Raw genomic sequence first — 20,796 nt, 5'->3', positions numbered from 1 at the left:
AGTAAAATACATACTCAAAGAGACGGAAACCGGTAACACATCTATTTATTTATTTTTAGGCTAGCTACAAATTACGATGATTAATTATCGATCGTGATTTTGCGGTTGCAATCCTTGACTTGCTTTATTTATTTTCTCTGCAGAGAAAAACGGTCATTGCACAGGTACAGTACGAGTGTACGACACGTCTAGATGCATGCAAGAGAATATTCCAGATTCTCCGACCCTGTACGTTGAGATATATATGGTCATGAGATGCACAGAACGCTGCCTAGCTTTGACCTAGCTCGATCGATCCACGTTTGCAAATTAATGGCATTTTAATTTTAAGAAATTATCTGAGGTTTGAATTTAAGAAATGGGCTTTTGGGATCAACTTTATGGATTTTAATTCTTCGTCGCTGATTATTGCGCAGATCATATCCTCCTCCAATACAAATTAAGAGAGAGCAAAATTCGATTTTTCTTAAACAAATTCTAAGGCCTAACAACCTAAAGTTTTGTCACAAAACAAAATCGACCGTGGATAATTTGTAGAGGATATAGTTAGAAGAACATTAGGTTTGTAGGATTTAAATTCCGTTCATTTCTAGAAAAAAAAACATTTCAGTAAAACAAGGCATGTTCACTCACACCATTTCACTTTTCTATTTATACTTATCAGTCAAAATTTAAATTTTTAATTTTAAATTTAGATTTAATTTTGAGTTTTTTCACCATAGTTTATTTTTTAGCCTTGATTTTTAGATAGCTAAGAACAAATATATAAAAGTTTTATTTAAAAATTATTTTTTTACAAATATACTGTTTTGTTTTTTTCATAAAAAGAAACAAGTACTCACCCTCTCAATAGATATTTTTTTCCCAGGAAAAATGACTGTGGTTACTTTCTTGAAAGGTATTGATGTGGTGCTTTCTTGACGTACTGTACGGTTTACCTAGCTCGATTGACAATTGCGATAGCATTTAGTTGTTGGACAATGAAAATATAACTTTTTTTTCATCTGCAACAAGAGAAGGAAAAAATTGTACCTAAAATTATTCTTTTAATCAATCTTTATTTTGTAGTTAACTTGTTTTATAACAAGGAGGAGAAAACAAGATAGCAGGGCCTAATTAATTAGGGTCCCTCTCTATAGCGTTCTAATGGTAGTATTATATTCCTAGTAGAATTACTCTCGGTCATTGATTAAAAATATTTTTTTTACTTTATTAATTAGTTGATTAGTAGTATTTTTTGTATTTTTTGGCAATAAAGATCATAATAAAAAGGACAATATTATCCATTTAAATTTCTACATATAATTTATGTCACGGTGGTTTGATAAAAATAGATCAACGGTATTGATTAAATTTTATTGTTAGTAAGATACACCAGAGACGGATCTGATTAATCAACGTACGGACTGGTCAGTATATATACTGATGTTTTACTAGGACGAACAGTACACCAGATGGAACGAAGCTTAATTATTTCCATTATATAATCCTAAAAAAGAGATTTTCTTAAACAAATCTTTTGGCCTAAATCCTTGAAAAGATTTTATGTCACAAACAAAATGGTGGACAAATATAATTTTATCACTAAAGATATATAGTTCACAAAAAATTTAGTTTGCATAGATAGGATCCAAGATCTGTTTTTGGAATAAAATCAAGCCTTAATTTTAAAGCGAAATAAGCTCAAGTTTGGATCAAGGTGGTTAAAAATCACGATCATGAATCGGAGTCGAAATGAGAATTTCTAAATTGAATCACAATAAAAAAATCGTACACAAAAATCATAAAATCGTAGATTTTACTTATACAAGAAATCGTAGAATCAAACCCCATAACTGAATCATAAAGTTGTAAAATTGTATGATTGTATCGAGATTTTGATAACCAGAGTCCCCAATTAATACAACCTTTAATTTAGCTATTGTACAATTAGAAAAACCAAAGCCGGTTTCACTGGATAGATACATTTTCCTCAGAAAATGACTGCTTACTTACTTTCTTGTTGAGAGGTAAGCACATACATGCGTCTTCTAGTGTTAATTTTAAGTTTTAATTGACACCTCTGCCATTCGATTGGTACGTAGATTACAGTTATTACTAATAAATGTCTTTATCAGGGCACTTGAAATGTAAAAATCACTCTAATAATAGAGCGTTTGTTTCAATCTTAATTTTTAATTGAATTAAAGAAATGCCTCTATGTACGATATGCATCTCGTTGTCCGTATACTCTAGTAGGTCATAGCATTTGAAAATGGAAAGAACAATCATCTTATGTCATCTAATTGATACCCCGGATATTAAAATATGTCATGATGTGAGAAAAGATTGACTAATATCCAATAAGAGATCATCTGTTGATATGTTAATTAACCCCAACATTATTGTACGCAAGCAAAACGTTACGCCATTTGCAAACTTTTTTTGGCACCTAATATGTTCTAGACCCCAACCTCATTTATTCCAATAATAGATACAAATGTATATGTTTACATACGACTTTATCCTTTGGCTGTGTTTATGTTTATATGTCAAAATTTGAATTTTTAACCTTAAATTTGGTGTTAATTTTGTGTTTTTTTATCGTAGTTTATTTTTAAGCCTTGGCTTTTAGATTGCTAAGAGCACGGATATAAAAGTTTTATTTACAAATCATTATTTATTTATAAATATACCATTTGATTTTTTTTCTATAAAAGATCACCCACATAAGGTTCATGGTTTCAACGAAATTCAAATGAATTTAGCGAATTTGAAGCATACCAAGCTGGCTGAAAATGTTCATCTCGAACGGTTAATCGACTTGTTAGGCTCGAAATTCACCAGCCAATCGAGATTGTAAATCCTGCATACGCCCACAAATTAGACAAAGAGAGGCAAAAGAAACATTATTAATTAATTAGCGTGCATATGCAGAGATGCATTTTGGAGTGCACATTTATTGATATATATGTGTATATGTAGATGGATGCATATGGAATAAATTCGATCAAGATTGGCTGGTTCCTATCGCTCTAACAACCCAAACATGATCAGAGATCAGATGCTCCAGATCGATCCATCGCGGTTACTGATAATAACAACACCAAAGCAAATTGCCAAGGTAGATGCTTTGCTCTAAATTAATAATAAATCTGATTGATTAACCCAATGCATGCATATATACTCTTGCAACCGCGCAAGTTGTAACCAGAGTTCATGCTTAATTAACCAGGGTTCACTTCAGTTACTTATGACTTCGAATCCGACCTGACAACTTGGATGATGACGTACCTCTTTATTGGTTCCAACTTTTTGAACATTACATAAAGGAGGACATATTCTATCTGTCTTAAAAATATATATGAAAATTTATAACCGTGACATTCTAATTTTGTAAAGTTAGATATATGTCACTGTTATCTCAATGATATGTAGGACACACATGAGTCAATGACATTAGGGCATGATATCATGTCTCTAATTTAACAAAATTATAATGGCAGTCTTTCAATTTTCCTTAAAATATAATTATTTTTTAAGATTTAAATTTTGTATTATAATATAATTCTACATTGATCCTTATTATTTCTATTGTTCCAATGATTTTAAAGTTAATCATTTGTTTTGAAAAAGAATCTAATCAATTTAAGCCACTTAAGTGACTAAAGGGAATGATTTAACACCTTCTTAGTCTATGGTAAACAAACTAAAAATAATTATGTATATTTTGGAACGGAGACCGTACAAATTATTTCTGAATTTCTGTAAACCACGGGCAATGTTTAGCATTATCTCCATCATTAGGCTGCTGTTTCAGTTTGTCTTTTTTTTTTCAAACAGTTTTTTTGTAGTTTACACAGTCATTCTGACAGTATATTCCGTAACAGTTACCTATAGCTTACTTGAAGCAAAAGCCAGAATAAAATTTTTGTTCTCTACAGAAAATCGATGGTATTATACATATACATATCAATTAAGTAAGGCATGCCATTGTTAAGCAATAGTACACGGAAAAAACAAGCTGGAGATAACAATACTGTACGCAATACGGTGTTGTATTTTGTACGTATTTTGTACACGTGAGGATGTCGGTAGGATTAGTGCACAGGAAAGGTGAGCATCTAGAACCTCCACGTGGCAGCCTGTCACACACTCTTGAGATCCCAAAGTCTGAACACCAAAATGCTATGGGTACTCGAACCCGAACGCGGCTTCCCTGTGTCGATTATCTGTTTCCTTTCCTGTTTCTACCAGGTGTCGTCGCTTTATTCGTCGCTTTATCTGTCTCCGTTTATGTAAACGTTGTTACGTCATACACCCAGTAAATTGAAACGCCACGGTAAATGGAAACACCAATTAATTTAGCTAACAGAATTGTGGCGCCAAACAGAGAGAATTGGTGGCGGGAAACAAAGTTACAGGCACCGCTGTCTTCTCTGTACAATACATATCCATCATGGAAAACTAATCTATCTCATATCAAACCCCTGGCATCATCCAAAATCCTGCCAACATGGAAGACAACACCACGATTCTTCCATCTAGGGCATCACAACAACATGACGCATCTGCAGCAACAGAGTCATTCCCAGATCTCACGAACCCCATGATCCATTTGCTAGCCTGGGAACAGAGCAAATACCGTCAGAAAAGTTGACGAATAAAGCGACGACACCTGGCAGGAACAGGGAAAGAAACATATAATCGGAACAAGGAAGCCGCGTCGCTCGAACCCTGTTTGTTTTCCAATGACTTTTTTTTAAAGTCTCTATCACATCAAATATTTGGACACTAATTTAAAGTATTAAATAACTTTTATTTATATAATTAGTTTTGGTATTAGTCTATATTTAATACTCCTAATTAACGTCTAAATATCCGATGTGATAAAGAAATTAAAAAAGTCTCTAGATCTAAACGACCACTCAGGTCTCAAAATGAGTCAAATCTGATTTTTTCAACATAGCGGAGCGAATCTGCTGCCAATGTGACTTTTATGGTATTCCTATAACGTTGGCATACATTGGCTATTGGAGTATGATCTTTCAATTTTTCAAAGGAAAGTCAGGAATTAAGCATCGTCATCAATTGGAAATATGTGTAAGGACGATGTAGAAAATGGAGGCACTATTATTTGGCTATATTAGGTGCGTGAAACATTTTTAACGGGTGGTATACACCACACGTGTAGTAAGTAATATTGTGCGGTTTAGTATGTACGCAGGTTAGATATATGAGGACTTTAATTTGTGGTTGTTGGTTACGCAGGGAGCAAGTACTGATTTTATTTTTTACTAGGATTTTAATATGAAATCAATATATTACAAAATTAGTGCGATTAAAATAAGTATTACATAATTATCAAGATAGAAAAGTAATAATATAACGGAGCCACGTGATAAAATTGTTGGAATCAACATATCACCTACGTTGGTACATATTCTAATATTCAATAAAAAAAAGGTTGTGTTATAAACAACAATACTCGGTTCCATTACCAGCAATAATACATCATTAGTGGATAAGTTGTCAATTAATAAATAATACGATGGTTATGTAACAAATTAAAAAGAAGAATGTCGATGACAACGATGACCATCTTACCACTAATTAGTCATACTTTTTGTTTAAAAATATAGAAAAGATAATTAAATAATACCATCCATCATATGCTTCACCATCTACCTGCGTGGACGGGTAAAACCCAATACACATCGTGTATTATAGCCAGATACATCAGAAACTAAACTAAAACACCAAATATAAAAACACGGAAAAACCAAACCGGAACAGTCTACCCGAATTGATCCATATCGATCCCATCACACTCCTCCTGTGCTACAGCGTCATCTCATTTTCAAACGGAGTCAAATGCAAATCACATCAACCCTACCCAAAAACCCCCAACAAGGTTAAGGTGGTGTTTAGTTGCCAAAATTTTTTAACAAAAATATTATGTCAGATATCGGAAGGGTTTTTAGACACAAATAAAAAAACGAATTTCACGGGTAGCCTAGAAACTGCGAGACAAATCTTTTGAGCATAATTAATCCGTCATTAGCATATGTTGGTTACTGTAGCACTTATGGCTAATCATGGACTAATTAGACTCAAAAGATTCGTCTCAAGATTTCTTCCATAACTATGCAATTAGTTTTTTTATTCATCTATGTTTATTGTCTTATTTAGGTGTCTAAAAATTTGATGCAATGTTTTTAAAAAATTAGAAACTAAATAAGGCAAAAAAAAAACCAGACGGACCCGATCAGCAAACTAGACGACGACGTGTGACACATCCAGACGGGGCGCGCGAATCTCAAAGCAGCGAAAAGAAAAACCAAACCAGCATCCTTCCTCGAAGAGCCGCCGCCGCTGTGGTCAACGGTCAACACACGAGCGAGGAGGAGGAGGGAAAAAAAATCGCCAGCTGCCCCCCCCCCCACTGCTCTCACTGCCACCACGGGCCCACCAGCTGGCGCTAGGCTGGTAATTAATCGCCGTAATAATTATTATGTGCCGGTGGTTAATTAGAGGCAGTAAATTTCGTCATTTTTTTAATGCGAGAGAGAGAGAAGCGTCGAGGAAAACACATCCGCGCGCCATCTTCTTCCACCTCCCGCCGCCCGCCGCGCCGCGCGGCGCCTATACATACCCACCACACCGCCTCCTCCTCCTTCCACCTCCCAGCTACCATTGACCACCACCACCACCTCTTCGGTTTGGCTCGCCGCCGCGCCACCACCTTTTCCATGCCTGCGGCTGCGGGCGTGAGAGGGAAGAGAGAGGAGTATTAGGACGACAGGGCCGATGCGGCAGCGGCAGGCCGGCGAGCAGGAGGCGGAGCTGTTCGTGCAGTGGAGGCCCTGCGACAAGAAGCGCTCCTAGTCTCCGGATCGCTTTCTTGCCTCCCTCTCTTTCGTAGATTCGTGTAAGACGGCTTGATCCGCGGCCGGCAAGGGGGAAGCCGAGGATGAGCGTCTCGGGCGGGCGGACGCGGGTGGGGAGGTACGAGCTCGGGAGGACGCTCGGCGAGGGCACCTTCGCCAAGGTCAAGTTCGCCCGCAACGTCGAAACCGGCGAGAATGTCGCCATCAAGATCCTCGACAAGGAGAAGGTCCTCAAGCACAGGATGATCGCCCAGGTGCCTAATTTCTCCCATCCCCTCTTCGCTTCAATTTTTCTGCTGCATGATTAGAATTTGGATGAAAGGGAAATCTTGTTCCTTCAAAGAATCCTCCTTCAGTTCTTCGATACGAGTCCCAAATCACGACGAGACGTGATGAGGTTAATCTGAATCCTGAAACTGGTAGCAGCAGCAGTAAACGCTAGTGTTACTAAATCGAGTTCTTGCAAAAGAGGAGGGGAAGGAAGAAGAAAAAAAATTCGGTCGCGTTCCAGAATTGCTCCCATGAATCATGATTCCATCGATCGGGTCCATGAATGCAACCGCCCAGACCTTGACGTGAACACGGATGCCTCGTGATGTGTTCGTTGGAACTCGTGCTGAGTTGGTTATATTAATGTGATCGGCTTTGGCTAGCTTCTGACTTTTTGTGGGGGTTCTGACTTTGATGGTTTTCTGTATGGTGTTTGCTGCTGCAGATAAAGCGTGAGATCTCGACCATGAAGTTAATCAGGCACCCCAACGTCATCCGGATGTATGAGGTATACTAATCTCCACGCATTAATCCCATCCTACCTATGTAATTTTTTTAACCTATGAAATCGATTAGCCGTAACTCATAAGTAGAGCTCACAATTTTGGTTCAAAAAATTTTGAAATTTCGTGTTTACTGGTCCGGGCTGAAAACTGCGGGGGGTTTTTTTTTTTGGATTCAACCAAAATCTGCTCAAAAATCATTGTTTTTTTAAGTCTGAAAATTTGATCCCCTGATTTTATCTTTGCTGAGATTGTGAACCCTGCTAATTAAGTCAAGATGTGTGGTTCTCAAGGTTTTGATCAATCTAAATTTTTAAAGAAAACACGGTAAATTTAGTCAAGAATGATATTATGAACTAGTTCCTTCACATAGGAAGTTTGAATTACAGAGCGTTCTTGGAGAAAGTTTGTGTGGTGATAAACTGTGTGTAATCTGTTGCTTTTTCTAGCTCTTTCCTTTCTGATATTTCCTTTTGTCTTGGCTTTATGTCCTTCTCCACTTAATGGTTATGTCTTCTTCTATGAAGGTGATGGCCAGCAAGACCAAGATATACATAGTGATGGAGCTTGTCACCGGTGGTGAACTTTTCGACAAAATTGTGAGTGATTGGTCTTTTCTATCGACATCTGAATTACCTTTATGCTGTATACACATGATTAATTTGCTGTAATTTTTGGCATAGGCTTCACGTGGGAGGCTGAAAGAGGATGATGCAAGGAAGTATTTCCAGCAGCTGATCAACGCTGTCGATTACTGTCATAGCAGAGGAGTCTATCACAGGGATCTCAAGGTTAGCAGTGTTTACCTGTTTCGGTGCTTACTACTGCTATGCAAGAGAGCCAAGAAGCAGTGAATTGATAGCCAATTTCAATTTCAGCCTGAAAATCTTCTGCTTGATGCTAGTGGCACTCTCAAGGTATCGGATTTTGGGTTGAGTGCACTGTCCCAACAAGTCAGAGTAAGTAACTTGACTCTTTCCTTTTCATTCGAATTCATGAAAAGCCGAAATTTGCTAGTCATTATTTTTTAGCAAATCAATTGCTTTCTGTAATCTCATGTGTTCGCTACATCTTTCGCATGTTAATACCGATAATTTCATTTCCATAAAAAAATACAGATAATTTCAGATCCAGCTGAATAAAATCTTACACTAGTTGTCCATATTTTTATATTTACTCTTCAGGAGGATGGCCTGTTGCACACTACCTGTGGAACTCCTAATTATGTTGCTCCCGAGGTACCTTCTTACACTCATGCATTATAAACAATATAGTTATCATCAACGCCATTAGGTTGAATAATTTGTTCTCATGTTTCAATACTCTTGGATGTTTAGGTTATCAACAACAAAGGTTATGATGGAGCCAAGGCTGATCTGTGGTCATGTGGAGTGATTCTCTTTGTCCTCATGGCAGGCTACCTTCCATTTGAAGATTCAAACCTCATGTCACTTTACAAGAAGGTTGGTACCTCTTAACCATGCCAAAGGATTCTTAGTTTATGTACCCTAAACAAGTTTTGTTTGTAACATTAATGATACTACTATTCATCCAGATCTTCAAAGCGGACTTCAGTTGTCCATCTTGGTTCTCTACAAGTGCAAAAAAGCTCATCAAGAAAATACTAGATCCTAATCCTAGCACGGTATGTTTTGCTGTTACTAGCAACATTTCACCCTCCATTTCTTTATGAGCATCTTATTGATAGACAGAATATGTCACTGTAATGGCCTTGTGCAGAGAATAACCATCGCCGATCTTATCAACAATGAGTGGTTCAAGAAGGGATATCAGCCTCCCAGGTTTGAGACAGCAGATGTTAACTTGGATGATGTCAACTCTATTTTTAACGAATCTGGGGTAAGCTCTCACAGAGTTCGACTCATAGTATCACATTCATCATTAATGCATTGGATGGGCTTGGTAACACCTGTTCAAATTAATGCAGGACCAAGCACAGCTTGTTGTCGAGAGGCGAGAAGAAAGGCCATCAGTGATGAATGCTTTTGAGTTGATCTCTACATCTCAGGGGCTCAATCTTGGCACACTATTTGAAAAGCAATCGGTATGACCACGTTCTTAAATTGGTCACCCTGAAGTCTGAATTAAACATATTCAAGTGAACAGACAGTCATGAGTTCTGATCCAAAGTGGTAAACCAAGCTTCTTTCTGTGCTTATCAGGGCTCTGTGAAGCGAGAAACAAGATTTGCGTCAAGGCTTCCTGCAAACGAGATATTGTCAAAAATTGAAGCAGCTGCTGGACCCATGGGCTTTAATGTACAGAAGCGAAACTATAAGGTAACTAGCCCAAAATGCAACAACTTGTTTCTTCCATTCTATCTGAACAATAAGATAACATTCTGATAACTGTTCTGGAATGAAATCAGCTGAAGTTGCAAGGTGAGAATCCAGGAAGGAAAGGTCAGCTAGCAATTGCAACAGAGGTACACCGGCATACGACTGAACTACTATGCTGTGCTACTGCACTTCTTGCCTGGGTTACATAGACTGAAATCGTTTCATTTCTGAAACTAAGGTTTTTGAAGTCACACCCTCGCTGTACATGGTTGAGCTCCGCAAGTCCAATGGCGACACTCTCGAATTCCATAAGGTATAATAATACCTTAGTACTCTTCATACCACTGATATATAACACTGAAATAACTCTAGTATTAGACCGTTCATATTTACGTTGGGATTTTACGCTGATTCTTGGTATATTTGTGCGCTATGGCGCAGTTCTACCATAGCATCTCCAATGGGCTGAAAGACGTGATGTGGAAGCCGGAGAGTAGCATAATCGAAGGCGACGAGATCCAGCACCGGAGGTCGCCATGATCGATTGACACCAAAGTTCAGTGATGATAGTATAAAGTATATAATCAGCCAGCCAAAGGACCTGCTAAGGAATGGCCTGCTGTGGCTTTTTTTTTTCTCTTGTCTTTTCGTTTTAAGTCGCTCTTTATCTGATGATCCGGACATGGTTGTAAACAAAGTATGGATCAATGGATGAAGAATGTGCATAGTTGCAGCTTTGACTTGAATCAGTAACTTGTGAAAGCCGATGATGAACTTGAAATCTGCATTGTGCCTTATGATCGTATACCTGGCTACTTGCAGCATTCCTAGATTATTTTTCGCGAACACGCAAAAGGATTACACGTCAATATATTAAGAATGAAACGGATGTTTGGTACACAGCGCACAGCATTTCCCAGATTATCTTTGTACTCTTTCAGTTTGATGATCCTCCTCTGCTTGCTCAAACGGCTCCAGCTCGTAAATGGCGACAGCTAAGATTCTAACTGAAATTTTGGTGTCTCTGAAAAAAATCGGCCATATAAAACTCAAGCAAATTAATTCTGTTTCAGTTAGTTTAGTTCGGTTTGCAGTCATGATCGAAATTCGATGACAATTCCAGGAGATAAAGAAAACCAAACTAATCACTATAAAATAAAATTTTGGTAGCACAAGGCAATAACAAACAATACATAGTGCACTAATTTACCAAGATAGCATCAATTATAGCGGTTGTTCCTCACAACTCATACTCCAAAACCACCAAGATTAGCATAACTATTCAGTCCCTTTTTTTTATCTAATTTCAATTATACCCTCTCCATTTGGTATCATAAGACGTTTTGGATTTATCTAGATTCATCTGTGTATCAATGTATATGTATCTAGATTCATTAATATATAAAAAAAATCTAGTCAAGTCATAAAGTCTTATAACTGTCGGTTAGCGATAAGGGCTATCCGAATTTCTAACCCGGAATCATGGGCCATCGCGAGGGCCATTGGGCCGGTGATATTAAGCCTGGCCCAAGATGGCAGTGGGGGGCCCAGAAGCCCGCGCCGCCTCCTCCTCCTCCTCCCCTTTTCCACGGCTTGACCCCGACGCACGCGTACTATTCTCTCTCTCCTCGCCTCGCTTGCATCGAGAGAGCGGCCGCCACCGCCACGCCATGCGCGAGGAGGTCAGGAGCTCGTCGGCGGCGCCGCCCGACCCGCCGCCGCGTTCGGCCTCGCCGCCCGCCACCCCTGTCGCCAGGTACCGCCCCCCCTTCGTTCCTTCCTGCCCTCGCGTGGCCCCTCCCGCCTCCTGCTTGTTTGTTGCGGTGATGCTTCCGATTCGGGGGGCTGGATTCGCGGTGGGGGGCGACACGCCGCGTGGGGGAGGGGGGAATTTTGTTTTTTTTATTTATTTTTTGTTGCGCCTAGCTCTAGGGATTTTGGGTGGGTCTCGTAGACCTAGGGATTTTAGGGCGTATACTACTAAAACCCTAGAGGATGCTATCTGGATTGGGGTAATCGAAAAGCCTTTCCTTTCCTTCTCCTTTTTTCTGTGGAATCTTACAATTGGGGCCTTGTAGTAGATGGTACCTGCGACTGTAGCTCTGGGGTGGGGGGGGGGGGGGGAGCTGGTCTTGTGTAACTGATTCTGGTGCTGTGCCTCGTGCGCCTTGATTGCTTCTCACCGGAATAATCTTATCTATAGAGCTAGATTTGTGGTGGTATGGTTGCTGCCCTAGGGAGGGCTGGGCGCATCTGTCACTGTGCCATTGGCCTTGCAAACTGTTGTGGCCTGAAGCATACGTGTTTTGGACGGTCATTTACTTATGTTGTCTTATGTTCACCTCGGCTAGTTAGATACCCCAACCGAATTGCTCTTCGTATTCTGGACTTTTTTTTTTTCAATTGTTCAATTGTCAAATTTGGAATATATTGCCATATATTCCGGTATAGGCTGTTCTATCTGATAGGTATTACTAGCTTGTATGGAAGATTCAGCGCTCAGGTTGGATCTAATGCCTATTTGTTATCTTATGTTTACGGTTCACCCCAGCTGGCTCTACCTTCTAATGTAAAAAAAAAATGTGGTCTACCAGGTTCATGTCTTGTCGCAAAGTTTTGGAGAGGGAACTCAATTGAATCCATACTAGGGTGTGAAAATACATATATACTCTGGTAGATAGTACTATTTATTGTTTAAAATGCATCATCCTGATTACATTGCAGGTCTTTTGTGTGTGCACTCTAAATCTCACCCCTCTTTTATTTTCAGTTCGGCTGGTGCATCATCACCACCTCCACAAACAAATGCAGCTAGCATAGATTGGTTAGGTGGTGAGCAAATATCCAAAGTGGGATCGTCATCCCACATTGCTCCACGTGCTCCTCAGCCTTCTCTTAGTACTAATGCTGCTGGAGCTGCTTTGGATTTCTCTCAACCATCTTGTAGACCATGGGAACGAGGAGACTTGCTTCGGCGACTGGCCACATTTAAGTCTTCAACATGGGCTTCTAAGCCAAAGGTCATTTCTTCTCTAGTTGGACCCTCTTGTAATCTTTGTCGTTGTAGCTTTGTAATTGGCAAGTTATATAGTGGCGATTACTACCAAGATGTTCAATCTTACCTTTTTTTGAAGTTATACCAGTTTATACTTACGAACAACCTTTTGGTCTCAGAGGATGTATATAAGTGAATGCTGAGAAACATGATAGGGTTGGTAATGGAGGTCTCAAGCTAAAAACAGATTTTATTTATTTATATATCATACAACATTAAATTATGTCTTGCATGTTTTCCTGTAGTTCCTTTTTTCATATTGGTAATGGTCAGGAGACATCTTGTAACTTAGATATCTTCTTTTAACACCTAGCTGCTTACATTCTTATCTACATGAAGAATTACAATGTATAGGGAAATAGCATGTTTACGCAACTGAAATTTAGATCAGGCATAGGTTGGATAATTTTAAACCTGTACATCAAGTTCCAAAATGTCCAGCTTAGCATGCGCAATGTGGTAGCTAGATAAAACTCCTTTGGACGTTTTGATGTCTCAAATTGCAAAGAGGAAAAAATGCTAATGAAAATGACAGGAACCCAACTTGTTTTAGAAGAAGCTCATAGCTTAATTTTTACAGGCCGCTGGTTCACTGGCATGTGCTCGAAGAGGCTGGGTGAACATTGAAATGGACAAAATTGAGTGTGAGTCATGTGGTGCGCATCTTATATTTACTGCATTGACATCCTGGTCCCCAGCTGAAGGTATGTCCTGAGTGAAACAGGTTTTACCGCAGATCTATAGCACTATGCAGTAATAATTCATAATTTTAATTTTTTTTGAACCATGAATTCATAATAGGTCTTACCTTTTGGAGTGATAAAAAGTCTCTTACAGATGTATGTCATGCATCATTTCAATATGATTACTTGTATTCTCACAGATAATCATGCTTGCTGGTTTAATGAAAGTTTGCAACCGGACATTCTGCTTGTTTTCTTACTTTTTCACCCTCAGCTGAATTAGATGAGTGTAGTTTGAAAAATATGTTGGTTGCTATTGACTCATTATCTGAAATTGTGCCTGTAGTTATTTAGGTGTTTGCTTGATGCATTCCTCAATTGGACGTAAAGCTATCGGGGCAGCTCTTTTATTGCATGGTAGCAAAAGTTTGTTTAGGTTCTCACTGCTGCCAAACAAATCTATATTATTAATGGGACAAAAGGGATTTGCATTCTGGCATTCAGTATTGCGAACAGGCATGGCTTCTTTGAATTTTTTTCACACGCTTCTCAAAATTCTGCCCAATTTCATTTTTGCTATACTATTTAGTTGACTTAGGCATGTGTCATTCGGCGATAGCATCTTTTTTCTCAAACTGAAATATATTCAGCTGCAAAATCTAATTTTTCTGACTATAATATTATGTTGTAGTGGCTAATGCTGGGGAAGCCTTTGCTGAACAACTTGATGCTTCGCACCAGAGTGACTGTCCCTGGAGAGGAAATAGCTGTGCTGATAGCCTAGTCCAATTCCACCTTACTCCATCAGCCCTTGTTGGGGGTTTTAAAGATCGGTGTGATGGTCTTTTGCAGTTTAGATCTCTTCCTGTTATTGCAGAATCTGCAATACAAAGTATGAAGCTCACAAGGAGTCCTCAGATTGATTGTATCTTATCTCAATCAATCACTATTTTGTCAGGGGAACTGGACTACAAAACAGACAGCACAACAGGAATTGATATCAACCATCAAGATGAGTCCTGTAGCTACTCTCAAGTATATCTCTTGTAATTTATACTCTTAATGTATTTTTATCTTTGCTGCTATAGCCCTCAAAATTTGCGGCTTTATTTAATCTAGGTCACTTCCATCTAATTTATCTAGGCACAGAAGATTATAAGCCTTTGTGGATGGGAACCTAGATGGCTTCCAAATGTACAGGACTGGGAAGAAAATTCAACCCGTTCTGCCAAGCATACAGCCTCAGCTGATCCAGATCAGTTACGTCCCTGTCTTCCTGAGCATAAGCAAAATTCATACTCTGCATCAGTTAAGAAAGATAAAGGCAAAGGCAAAATTCGTGTAAAAGACTCTGGATGTAGCATGAGGTCACCTTTGCTTGATTGCAGCTTATGTGCAGCAACAGTGCGAATATGGGATTTCAGATCGGTGCCTCGTCCTTCTCATCTTAGTATCAATAACAGTGATGCACCTGATACACGGAAGGGATTGCTGACACGTGGAATCAGTGCTACAAGTGGTATCAATGGATGGGTTGCTGAAGGAACAGAAAAAGATAATGTTGAAGGACGTGATGAGGCAGGTACTGATGAGGGAAAGTCACTATCAAATGCTCCGGTTGACCTAAATCTTACAATGGCGGGTGGTTTGCCATCCACGCATTCTGCGATGCCCTCTATGCCTGATCATTTCAATGATGGTGGGATGGGAAGAGATCTGATGATTGGGCAGCCTACTGGAAGTGAGATAGGTGGCCTTGCAGCCTCATTTGAGTCTAGGGGTCCTAGTTCGAGAAAGCGCAACCTGGAGGAAGGCGGGAGCACAGCTGATAAGCCACTGAACAGGCTTCATCCTGCTGACAGCATAGAAGGAACCGTCATCGACCGCGACGGGGATGAAGTTGATGATGGCGCACAAGATTCAGATATCCGGAGCAACAAAAGGCCTCGTGGTTTTAATCTTTTTGATGTCAATCGACCATCTTCTTCTGGAGCAGGTCCCAGCAGAAATTTAAGTTTTGACCTGGATATAGATATTAATAGATTCGATGCATATAAAGCTGAAGGTCCATCTGCCCTTCATAACCCCTCTGCAAGAGATTCATTTAGGGCATCTTCTGTTATTGCGATGAATACGGTCCAAAATGTAGAGGAAAATTCGACAGAGAGTGTTGAATACCATCCATGCGATGTTGATGACGTTCACAAGCCCTCTAGTGCTCTCAGGAGTGGTGGAATGAGCGAGCCATTGGATCTTAACTATAGCAACCAAGCACAGCAAAGCAGTTTTGTACAGCCTGCTGCTGAAAGTAATGCAAGGGAGATAGGAGGGAGTAGCATGAATGGAGGGGAAGAAGTCCTTAATGCAGAAGCCACCACTGCTTTTGCTAGGGATCAACTAAGCCTGGGAGTTAGTGGAGGGAGTGTTGGTATGGGTGCTAGTCATGAAGCCGAAATTCATGGAATTGATGTTTCTGAGCATAAAACTGATAGTGTTGTTGGAGATGTGGAACCAGCTCCTGAGCTTACTGAAAACATGGGCAATACTGGTGAGTCAGCCCCTGGACCAGGAATGATGGATGAGTTTGTCCCTGAAGATGTTGGCCGAGAAGAACCTCAAGGTGACAGCCAAGACGTGGCATCTCGGTTAGTGGGTAGAGCTGACAGTGGTTCAAAGACTTGTGGTTCAACTAAAGCTGATTCTGTTGAAAGTGGAGAGAAGATAAGCCATGCCGTAGGTCATGAAAGTAACCTACAGCATTCCCTTTCTCGCAACGCTAGAGTATATTCTGGCATTGATCTATCTAAAGATGAGGTGACTCAGACTGCTAAAGATCTGGCAAATGACGACTATGATCCAGGGGATGATCTTGGTACTTCATCACATCCTGTCCTATTTGTTTTCCATGATACAGATGCCTGTTTTGTTGAATCTTTTATATCTTCTACAGCATTAGTGGATTGGGATCTAACCAATAAGAACCCTTCATTTGTCAAACTTGAACTTTAATCACAGTATTGAATTCCAGTGACAGTTTTGTCATACTTTAATCAAAGTGCTGATAATAATTTAACTGTAGCAGTTTTGCATCCCGTGCTTCAATGAAGATTGAAGAGCCGCTGTCAGGCTGTTATCTTATATTCCTATACAGCAATTAGAGAGGAAATCCAGCATAAATTCATTTATTGTTGCATTCATATTATTGAGACTTAATTTGAATACTCTGTTTTTACATTATTTCATTTGTTTGTCAGCAGCAGCAAATGGAGGAAATGACTATGAAGCCGGCCTTCCAGAATTTGACCCGATTAGGCACCACAACAATTATTGCCCATGGGTAAATGGACATGTTGCTGCCGTGTGCTGTATCAATACTGGTTCCAGCACCAGTACTGGACTTTCCGGCTGGCAGCTTACAGTAGATGCACTGGAAACTATCCAGTCTCTTGGTCAAGCCCAAAATCAAATTATGCCGTCTGACTCTGCGGCATCACTATATAAGGTAAGTATCTGGGCAGAATCACAAAATGCAATCCTTTGTTTATTAGTGTTTCCTAAAACAGCCTGAATGTGGTATGTTCTATTTTCAGGATGACCACGTGGCTAGACCTAGCCGCAAGCTGCTGAAAAGGGCTAGCCACAGTAAATGTTAATTGAAGCTCCTCTTTGACAAACATACATTTGGTGAACTCAACTTATCCTTGTCACCAACTTTTTCGCCATTCAAATAGTTAACTGTGCAAACCTGAGCAGAGTTGATATACTATTTGCAAAATTTAGGTTCTGCATATGACATTCTAGAAGAGCTTTGAAGCCTTACATGATGATACGGTGGAAGAGGAATAAATTAAGCTTCAACGTAGTTATTGTAGAGTGTAGATGAATGAGTTTGTCTGGCAATTTGCCAAATTGTGCCCTCTTTGGTTGTATTTTTGTATTGAGAAACGTCTTTGTATCTTATTTAAGTACTAGATTATCTAGTGAGATTAGAACTTTGAAGAACCTATATCCCTTTTGTCAACGGCGTAATGGTGGAACGAACAACATTTGGTCCAGTTAAGCCTTAATTTCCGTTGTATTTTGCCTGTTATACTTGGGTATTTGGTAGATGATGTCGTCATTGTTGATGTCTGTCAGAGCGATCGATGTGGTTCCTGTCAATTTTCTGTTCTTGTCTCTGATTTCTTGAAAAACATGTCATGTGCATCGTTATAGATTGATTGATTATACAACTCTTCCACTTCTTCGCAGCCAGTGGTATGTTCTGGTTAGCTGATGAAAGAAAACGTGTTTATGATAATTATTCAAGTCAGGAACGAACTAATTACTCCAATGTTAGAAAGTTGATAAGTTATTTTTTTTAAAATATTGATGAAGAGAGGTCTAAAAGAGAGTCCGCGATAACTTTTAACTAGTACTAAATTCCAAATTTTTATACTAGTAACTACTAGCTAGTACTCCCAAGTTATATGTTCATAACCATTTTAATTTAATTATATGTCTGACACCATGATTAAGCTGCCAATTATCTGGAAAACGAGCGACGCTAGAGAGAACCTAGCTTGGCGCTCCCTCTCGATCTCCAGGACACACGCCCCCTAAATTTCCGGCGACTTCTTTGGTTTTTTTTTCAATATCCAATTTTCAAAACATGTAAACAAATAGATATTATTTGTACGTAGAATTTTAATTTTAGTATATTGGAGCTGCCGACTAATCCATCTAATCGGTAGTTGGTCGGTGACCCACCAAAAAGATGAAGATGAACAACGCTACATATATCTAAAGGAATAACGATTTTGCCATGATTTTCATTTATCGTGTGTGCCCCACCCGATTGGTAAGAGGCTATAAGCTACCAATCAATATGAACCATCAAAATATTTAACTATGTTATTTATTTTTCACTTCCTCGAGAACAAATCACAACAAGGAAAGGAGCATTAAAGACCATAATTACTCTTTCCAAATTCCAATCACCCATGCATGGAAGGCACAAACAAATTATACTTTACAAAAGAAAAATGAATGGTTGTATTAAAACTAAAGATTTCATATGTCAGACATAAAATTCAGACATTTTAAAATTTTAAATATTTGGATTAACTATAAGGATTTAATTGAACATTAATATTATATATTAAATTTGAATTGTGTAGATTTTAAAACAATTTTATAATTCTCATTCAAGATGTAGACACAATTGATTTTGAAGATTTAAAATTATCTTTTTCCAGTAACCCTAATTTGCAAAAATCCAAACAACTTTTCTTAAATTATATATAATTCATTTTTAATTAAACTTATTATAAATTGATCCTTTGCAAATTATAATCTGGATAATGAAATTCAATTGAAAATGTAACATGATTAATATACATGTGCATTGTAACGGACTCATACAACTGGATATGTTTATGCAAACACTGGTATATACTATATTACTCCAGTAATTACCTTTAATAGATTTTAAATAACAACAAATGTTGTCTAACCACCTATGAGGTGAGAAACATTAGCCATTGGATCAAAAGACAATGGATGGTTCACAATAACTTGGTGTAGTCACCGTTGACTAATACAAGTTTCATTGTTGATCATGACGTAGAAGGGTTTATTACTATATTTAGCATACCACACACTTCATTCGTTTCATACGTTTACCGATGGAGAAATTCAGGTAATGTTGTAGGTAGAATATTTACTTCCTGCCTCCAGCAATAGTCTTTTCGTTTTGAAATTTCAAGGGGAAAAAGTAGCACTTTTGATTGAATAAAATTAGTTGATCTTTTGAAAAGCGAAAGAATTTTATATTAGTTATTTTTTAATAGAATGGACCTTATGAACTTTTCATGTTTATTTTAGAGAAGAAAAAGAATATTATTATGGGCACAAACGTTAGGATAAGACAGTAGAATGCATCTAGATTTAGATATCGTAAATGGTATATCCGGTCAAAATCTAGCATAATTTGATAGTCCATATTACTCCGTCCTTAAAAAATATAATTTGTGTGTATAATTTTTCATGTTTATTCAAAAATTTAATTCACATGAATTTCTTTTTAGTATTGACAACATAGGAACTTTTCTTGTGAATTTTCAGATGGAGTGATTTTCATGCCTGCTAAAAATTTTCAGATGAACACACGCGAGAAAATAATAATGGCTGTAAAATATTGGGTGCATTTGTTGCCGTATGCCTCGTATGCATCACTTGGTATTCTCTAACGGTGACTATTCATCTTGTACTTTTTGTTGCTTTACTTTATACTGGAAAATTTTGGAGAAAAAGCACGGTGTATGATGCTACATTTCTACAAGATGCCTATGCAAGATGGTTCTGTGAACAGCCGGAAGAAACCAAGCAAAAGTTAACTAAGTCTCCTCATGTTTTGCAATGTATAACTACTCCATCCAGCTTCTAATATTTGACATCATTAATTTTTAACAAATATTTAATCATTTCATTTATTAAAAAGATTTACACAACTATCATTTGTTTTATTTGATTCTTGTATAATTACATGTACGGTAAGCATGACTTAATTTTTTTTCGTATTTACATTTTTAATTAGATAAATGATAAAACATATGTTATAAAAATATCAACGGTATCAATAGCAATACGTACGATCAAAAAATTACACATGGATCATATATATTACATGTGGTTAGTTTCTTGTGATTGTATGATGGCTTGAACGTAAGAGACCTGTTTTGTTAGTGCCTTGCCAAATATGAGCATGACAGGATAATATAATGATTCGGGTAAGAAAAGGCTCCTCTGATCTTGAGAAATAAAAATGGATTGAGCTTCGCAAAAAGTTTATAAAACGGGTCAAAAATCAAGATTAGATTGCCACTTGACTTTGCAAAGGTGAATGCCGTGACAGATAGAACAGCAAACACAATAAGTTGTAAACACCCAGGCCATCGCAATCTATGACTGTATGTAGCCTTCACCAATGTAGGCTACCTGCCATGTTTCATTACTGTCTAGCTGCAAGTATCAGCAACAACATGCCATGCAAAAGCACAATAACATCAAACGCAATCCAAAACCAAACCTCACCTCAAAGCATAGCAGCATAGCTAACTCCTGAAAAACACTGAA

General features: G+C 38.3%; 1 protein-coding gene across 1 annotated transcript; it reads left to right on the top strand.

Annotated features, from left to right (window-relative positions):
• The first annotated feature begins 6,585 nt into the window (after positions 1–6,585).
• Positions 6,586–17,770, top strand: LOC102708350. Its single transcript, XM_040525839.1, has 21 exons — positions 6,586–7,123; positions 7,585–7,647; positions 8,170–8,241; positions 8,326–8,433; positions 8,521–8,601; positions 8,827–8,880; positions 8,980–9,105; positions 9,198–9,287; positions 9,383–9,502; positions 9,591–9,707; positions 9,826–9,942; positions 10,032–10,088; positions 10,181–10,255; positions 10,384–10,480; positions 11,482–11,698; positions 12,713–12,962; positions 13,578–13,701; positions 14,372–14,715; positions 14,824–16,552; positions 16,935–17,182; positions 17,271–17,770. The coding sequence occupies exons 1-21, from the start codon at positions 6,953–6,955 to the stop codon at positions 17,331–17,333; spliced, it is 4,323 nt and encodes a 1,440-aa protein (XP_040381773.1). The 5' UTR covers positions 6,586–6,952; the 3' UTR covers positions 17,334–17,770.
• Positions 17,771–20,796: the final 3,026 nt, after the last annotated feature.

This window comes from Oryza brachyantha, chromosome 7 (genome assembly GCF_000231095.2).
Source record: "Oryza brachyantha chromosome 7, ObraRS2, whole genome shotgun sequence".
Lineage (NCBI taxonomy): Eukaryota > Viridiplantae > Streptophyta > Magnoliopsida > Poales > Poaceae > Oryza > Oryza brachyantha.
The sequence above is the reverse complement of the archived record's forward strand: the minus strand, read 5'-3'. Positions and strand labels throughout refer to the sequence as shown.

What these genes read in the sequence shown, in the direction of transcription:
- LOC102708350 (XM_040525839.1), top strand. Translation starts at nt 6,953, where the DNA reads ATGAGCGTCTCGGGCGGGCGGACGCGGGTGGGGAGGTACGAGCTCGGG. An exon ending in ACGTCATCCGGATGTATGAG is followed by an intron (nt 7,648 to 8,169) that starts GTATACTAATCT and finishes TCTTCTATGAAG; the next exon opens with GTGATGGCCAGCAAGACCAA. An exon ending in TGATCCAGGGGATGATCTTG is followed by an intron (nt 16,553 to 16,934) that starts GTACTTCATCAC and finishes TTTGTTTGTCAG; the next exon opens with CAGCAGCAAATGGAGGAAAT.